General features: G+C 37.3%; 1 protein-coding gene across 4 annotated transcripts in view; it reads left to right on the top strand.

The window, feature by feature from the left end:
- Positions 1-7,265, top strand: part of LAMA4 (laminin subunit alpha 4) — a 150,826-nt gene that overhangs the window by 124,005 nt on the left and 19,556 nt on the right. For all 4 annotated transcript variants that reach the window (XM_017847108.1, XM_017847107.1, XM_017847109.1 and 1 more), the window contains exons 27-31: positions 808-946; positions 1,406-1,543; positions 3,193-3,326; positions 4,243-4,407; positions 5,206-5,359. In XM_017847108.1, the coding sequence (XP_017702597.1) occupies positions 808-946; positions 1,406-1,543; positions 3,193-3,326; positions 4,243-4,407; positions 5,206-5,359 (730 nt within the window). The remainder of the gene's footprint in view (positions 1-807; positions 947-1,405; positions 1,544-3,192; positions 3,327-4,242; positions 4,408-5,205; positions 5,360-7,265) is intronic.

Below are 7,265 nucleotides of genomic sequence, written 5' to 3'. Positions count from 1 at the left end.
TCTCTTGCCTGATTGCCCTGGCCAGAACTTCCAACAGTATGTTGAATAGGAGTGGTGAGAGAGGGCATCCCTGTCTTGTGCCAGTTTTTAAGGGGAATGCTTCCAGTTTTTGCCCATTCAGTATGATCTTGGCTGTGGGTTTGTCATAAATAGCTCTTAGTAACTTTTGCTTTAGCCTTAAACCCATTTTGAGCTCTCCAATAGCATCTGAGCTACACAAATTTTTAAGGTTATCCAAAAGGTTTTGTATTATGTATAATGAAACATTAAGACTCTCCCCTAAACTTTGTTAATTACAAATGTGTTGGAAAAATGCCAAAATGGATTCATTAACGATGTGGATTAATAAAAGTCTGAAGACCTGTGTTCAAATCCTAACATCACTTGTGACATAAGAGAATAATTTATTCTTAGTTTCATTTTATAGGTTAAACCCTGTGGAATTACTAAGAATTGATTATTTTTATGTATATATGTCAGTTTCCTGTGATTCAATCTAATAATCATCTGCTAAAGGGAAATAATAGCATCTCCATCTATTTCACTGAATTGTTATAAAGATAAAATGAGATAATGTAAGTTAAAGCATTTTGAAAACTATAAAGAACAAATTGGCTTGACTCAGAACAAAACTCTTCTATAGGCAAAGATTAGACATTGCTGTGTGCCTATCAAAGAAAGCATGAGAATATGAATGATTATAAAGCTGTTACAAATGACTATAAATAAATGCAAATTCCATAGCCTACATATGCAGGGTAACATCATCATCATGGCTGTATCAGTGAGGCTGACTTTCTTTTCCAGGACCCTTAGAGCACACCTTCCCCTAGATATCAACTTCAGAGGATGCATGAAGGGCTTCCAGTTCCAAAAGAAAGATTTCAATTTACTGGAGCAGACAGAAACCCTGGGAGTTGGTTATGGATGCCCAGAAGACTCTCTTGTAAGAACCACTCAGTCAAAAGCTTTTTAATAGACACAATACTTAACACTCTCAAAAGCTGGAAAAGCTCTTTTCAGCTTCTCTCTGATCCTAGGTACACCTTGGGTTCCTTTCTGCCACCACCAGAAAGAAGAACCATTAAGCTTGAAGGGCTCTTGTGCATGGGATTCCTCTGTGACTTGTTCATTTGCTTCAGTTTTCCATGGGTGGGGCATCTAACACCTAGAGGGGTGTGTGCTAGCATCATTGTTCACTCTGGTTGGAGTCAGTGGAGAAGATGAAACGCCATCTCTCAGAGGAGCTCCTGGTGTATGCCTGAATTCCAACATAAACCAGAAGTGGGAAAATAAACTATTTATGTAGAAACTAACAGGCAAGGCCCTCCGTATGTGAAACGTTGATAGTTTTAAGCATTTGATAATTCTCAAAAACACTGTCTCCACTTGTTTTGGCACACAGATATCTCGCAGAGCATATTTCAATGGACAGAGCTTCATTGCTTCAATTCAGAAAATATCTTTCTTTGATGGCTTTGAAGGAGGTTTTAATTTCCGAACATTACAACCAAATGGGTTACTATTCTATTATGCTTCAGGGGTAAGTATTTGTTTTTCTCTGAGGAAACTTCTTTGTGATAATTGTTTTGCCTATTACAAATAATTTGTAATGCATGTTAGAAGTGATTTTCTATTCAGATTAATTTTGACTCACATGTAGACACACAGAATGCCTCATTTCAAACACTTTAAAAAATATTATATGTATCGTATATCAGGAGTTCCTAACCTGGAATTCATAGACCCACCCCCAAGAGATCATGGATAGAATTCAGGGGGTCTGTGGACTTAATGGGAAAAGATTACATCTTTATTTTCTCTCACTGAAATTGATCATTTTCTTTGATTATGAATCTAGACAGCACACCACAGGAGTATTACCAGTACCTGCGACTTTGTCATTAATAGAAATCACCGATTTTTTTGTTTCACATTACAATTGTCACAGAAATCCCAGAATGTCATTTTTGCTCATTGCTACTTCTAATGTTATTAGGTCTGCTATGGAATCTTATTACTTAATGCCTTAATAAAAAATTATAATATCACAGATGATTTATTTTAAGATTTTGAAAACTGTATTTCAATATAATTGGTTTCCTTTGTATTATTATATCTTTTGTTTTATACATTTAAAAACATTATTTTGTGAAGGGGTCCCTATGTGTTACCACAATGCCAAAGGCATTTCTAGCACAAAAATTGTTAAGACTCCCTGTTTGTATGCTATGAACAAACACATCTGTGATTTAATTTATGAAAGAGTAAAAAGAACATACATGCTTCTTTCAGATTTGCTATAGAACACTGTAGCTCAGCTTGTAAAGATATGCTATTTCAAGAATAAAATAAGGTCTGTGGAGGACTGGTGACCGTAACATCCAACTGGTGGGTCTCTGAAAAGGTCATCATCAATATATACACTGATGTGCCAGGTCATCATAGAACTTCTGAAAGCAGCTTTTACTTTTCATATATATTACCTGCATCTGATACATTTACATCCAATTTAATTGGAATCAGTAGAATCTGTAAGAATTTACCCAAAGCATTTTGTAGAACTTCTGACCCCAAACCTGCCTCAGACTACCCTGGCTAGTTAAATAACACTTTTTGCCCACAAAAAGTAGTCTATTTTGAGGGCAGACTTAAGAAGTTGGTGCCCATATAAGGAAAGAGAAGCAAGATGAACATTTGCCAAATATTTTAAGATAAGCAATAAGCTAATTCAGATAAGAGCTAACTTGCTTTTTAAAATGTTTCTTTTGCCTCTATAGATGAAAAGTGAAAGATTTTAAAAGCCAAACTAGCAAATTAACCCTTGCCTAGTCATCTAGCTACATCCCCAAGGAGACCCAAATTATCATCTTTTCTAAGGGATTAAAAGTGAGATTGAAAGTAGGAAATTAACTGAGACTGAGCTGACAACTCTCAGCATAACAAAGTCACCAAAAATTTTCAGCTGGAAATATAGGAGATACATTTTTCTACTGAAATGTGTCTAATTTTATAAGCAATACCAGTATAAGCAATAGGGTATTCTTGGTTGTTATTTATAGAAATTATTTTACAAGCAAATTTCCTACACAGTATATTGCCTTTAAGCAATACCATTCAGTCAATGTTGAAAACATTTCCGTCTTTTGGATCCCTAGACTCCCTACTTACATGCTTGTGCTTGCATTTCAGTCAGATGTGTTCTCCATCTCACTGGATAATGGTACTGTCGTCATGGATGTAAAGGGAATCAAAGTTCAGTCAGTAGATAAGCAGTACAATGATGGGCTGTCCCACTTCGTCATTACCTCTGTCTCACCCACAAGGTACAGCTCCTCACTTCATATTCTTTCCACCATGTCTATTTGTGGGACATGATTATGTCAAAAACCACTATGAATAATAGGTTCTCCTATACCTTTTCTAATGTTAAAACAAAAATGCTAGAAGGAACAATTTACCTTTCTCAAAAAAATATTGCTATTAGTTTCCAAGACATGTAAAATAAATCACTATGAAATTTCTTAAAATAAATATAAGGGTTCTTTTTCCCGTAAAACAATAGGTTATAATCTTCTTGAGGGAAATGCCTACTAATATTACATACTGAACGGAGTGCAGTATTTTGCACATAGAAGGAGCTCAGCAAATGTTGGTCTTGTTTAGACCTTGAGTCACACAACTGAGAATGCAACATTTATGGCCACATTTTAACAGCTCGAACTTCATCTTTAAAATAGATAATACTGAATTTATTTTTCATAGTAAGAAAGTTTTCTGGAATAAGAAATGAACCTCTGCTACTAGTCTATGTCCACTTTTGTGGACACAGAAAACATGAGTAGGCTTTTTCTGGGTCCCACTTCCAGTAAGAATCAAAATAATCTAACGTGCTTTGCCATGGAAATGGTCTTCCACAAATGTGATTAAGTGATCATCATGAGGTATGCTCTGTTTTATACACACATACACAAACACACACAAATAATGCTGATGACTAGGCATCTGAATTTCTTGCCTTATGGGTTTAAATTCCAGTCTTGGTTTGGAGGATCTTTTTTGCATATAGAAATACCCAGCCATTTTATCCTGGACCTCATGAAGAGTTTGGCAACTCACTGTCTTTTCATTAACCAGATGTTCCATTTCAATTTCATGAGAAAACCTGCTAATCCAACCTAGAGTGGGTCAAGGTAAAAATGCTAACTCTGTGGTTTGTAAAGAAGCCTTTTTCTTTTGCAGATATGAACTGATAGTAGATAAAAGCAGAGTTGGGAGTAAGAATCCTACCAAAGGGAAAATAGAACAGACACAAGCAGGTGAAAAGAAGTTTTACTTCGGTGGCTCACCAATCAGTGCTCAGTATGCTAATTTCACTGGCTGCATAAGTAATGCCTACTTTACCAGGTATAATATTTTTATTATTAATGAATCTGCATGATTGATAAATAAAATCAAGACAACAGCAAAAATATTAAAAATGAGAACTATGAAATGTATCTGAGGCATTAGGGGATAGTAATTAAAAGCTTGTATGTGCTTGAGAAACTGTCATACTTGCGTTTCTGTGTAGGTTCTTTGCCCTTTAATTTCCAAATGACCTTGACTAAGTAAGCCTTCATGTCTTCACCTACAAAATGCAGATAATAATAGTGCCTGCTTGGTAGGTTTGTCATGAGGGGTAAATGAGAAGATAATGCACATAAAACAACTTGTACAGTGGCTGGCATACAGCAAGCTAAAAATATTAGATGCAATTATTTTTGTACTTATTATTGACAGAGTAACATACCTAGAGGTTTACAAAAGTCTTAATTTAATGCATGACTTTAAAGAAAGCCATTAATCTAGGTCCTTAACAAAGACAATAGGGGTTCCTTAAGTACAAGAATAAGCAAGGGAGGACTTTAATATAGATTAAGAAACAGAGGCAGTTCCAATCATCCAGAGTGTGTTGAAGAAAATATGTTCATTATTATAAATGTGTGATGCCAGGCACATAGTTATTAACTGGTTGAATGTAATTTAAAGGGTCCTGGTTACGAGTGATGGGTAAGGACCCATCTCACACACACACACACACACACACACACACGCACACACACACACACTTTAATTGCCAAAGCTCTTTGACTTCCATAATTTTCATCATGTAATTCTAAACAATATTTTTAATATTTATTTTTTCCTCTGTTACAAACACAGGGTGGATAGAGATGTGGAGGTTGAAGATTTCCAACGGTATACTGAAAAGGTCCACACTTCTCTTTATGAGTGTCCCATTGAGTCTTCACCATTGTTTCTCCTCCATAAAAAACGAAAAAATTTATCCAAGCCTAAAGCAAGTCAGAATAAAAAGGTAAAAGATAATGCTGTTCTGACTTCCTAATTGTCATCATTTTCCATGCACACAGTTTTAGACACTGCTGTTTTAGAGAATATGCTTGATCCTTTGCAACTCTATACATAGGAAAGATGGGATTCTTGCAGTATCACATATTCTAGTTTGCCAGCTTTGTTGTATTAATTTTTTGTTTGTTATAGAAGAATTTTTTATTTTTTATTGACATGTAATAATTACACAAATGTATGGGGTACAGAGTTATCTTTCTTTTTTTTTTTTTTTTTTTTTTTTTTTTTTTTTTTTTTTTTTTTTTGTTTTTTTTTTTGAGACAGAGTCTCGCTCTGTCGCCCAGGCTGGAGTGCAGTGGCCGGATCTCAGCTCACTGCAAGCTCCGCCTCCTGGGTTCACGCCATTTTCCTGCCTCAGCCTCCCGAGTAGCTAGGACTACAGGTGCCCGCCACCTCGCCCAGCTAGTTTTTTGTATTTTTTAGTAGAGACGGGGTTTCACCGGGTTAGCCAGGATGGTCTCGATCTCCTGACCTCGTGATCCTCCCGTCTCGGCCTCCCAAAGTGCTGGGATTACAGGCTTGAGCCACTGCGCCCGGCCAGTGTTATCTTTCAATACATGCATATAATGTGCAATAATCAAATCAGAGTGATAGCATGTCTATTATCTCAGATGTTTATTATTTCTTTGTGTTGGGAACATTCAAAATCATCTCTTCTAGCTATTTGGAAATATACAATAAACTATTGTTAACTATAGTCACTCTACCATACTATAGAGACAAAGAACATTTTCCTCCTATCTAGCTGTAATTTGGTATACATTAACCGACCTCAGCCTATCCTCCTCCCGCCACTGCCCTTTCCAGCCTCTGATAACCACAGTTCTAGTCTCCTGTGAACTCAACATTTTTAGCTCCCACTTACGATAACATGCAGTATTTGTCTTTCTGTGCCTGCCTTATTTCACTTAATGTAATGTCCTCCAGGCTCATCCGTGTTTGTTGCATCAGTTCTTGTTTCAATGAACAGTCTGAATCAGCTATTTATTCATGCTTCCAACTTAACAATGGTTTCCCTTACAATGGTTAAAATGTCCCTGTACTTAACAGTTTGTATAAATAATACATATTATTTAGTACTATAATTCTCTAGTATCATTTGCTTTTGTGTAACAATTTCAGGCTTTCGTCACAATCATGGAAATTATTCAAGTTTCTGATCTTACCCTGGTTTTTCCCCTCTTTCCTGGGCCTTCACTTCAACCACTCACATGCACAGTTGGTCTGTGACATCAGCTAAAGCTACTCCATTATCAAAATCTTGAGTTCTAAAATTCCATCCTACTATTCTTTCTCATGCATTTACTGCAACTCTGTACATTATTTGCCTTCATTACAAGTGGGACCCTTAATCCCTTCTAATTCTTTCAGTTTAACCCTCCCTGCCTCTTTCATGATCCAATTTTAAGAGTGTGCTCAGGTGTCAGTGTTCCCATCCTGGCCCATGCCACCACCAACTCTCATCTGAATAACTGCAACACCTCCCAGCAGGTCTCCTTGCTTCCACCTTGTTCCCTGATAGCCTATTCTCAACCCTACAGTCAGATCTTTATAAATATAAATCATGGCCGGGCGCGGTGGCTCAAGCCTGTAATCCCAGCACTTTGGGAGGCCGAGACGGGCGGATCATGAGGTCAGGAGATCGAGACCATCCTGGCTAATACGGTGAAACCCCGTCTCTACTAAAAAATACAAAAAACTAGCCGGGCGACGAGGCGGGCGCCTGTAGTCCCAGCTACTCGGGAGGCTGAGACAGGAGAATGGCGTGAACCCGGGAGGCGGAGCTTGCAGTGAGCTGAGAGCCGGCCACTGCACTCCAGCCTGGGCAGCAGAGCAAGACTCCGTCTCAAAAA

Source organism: Rhinopithecus bieti, unplaced genomic scaffold, assembly GCF_001698545.2.
Source record: "Rhinopithecus bieti isolate Rb0 unplaced genomic scaffold, ASM169854v2 scaffold_26504, whole genome shotgun sequence".
Classification (NCBI taxonomy): domain Eukaryota; kingdom Metazoa; phylum Chordata; class Mammalia; order Primates; family Cercopithecidae; genus Rhinopithecus; species Rhinopithecus bieti.
The sequence above is the reverse complement of the archived record's forward strand: the minus strand, read 5'-3'. Positions and strand labels throughout refer to the sequence as shown.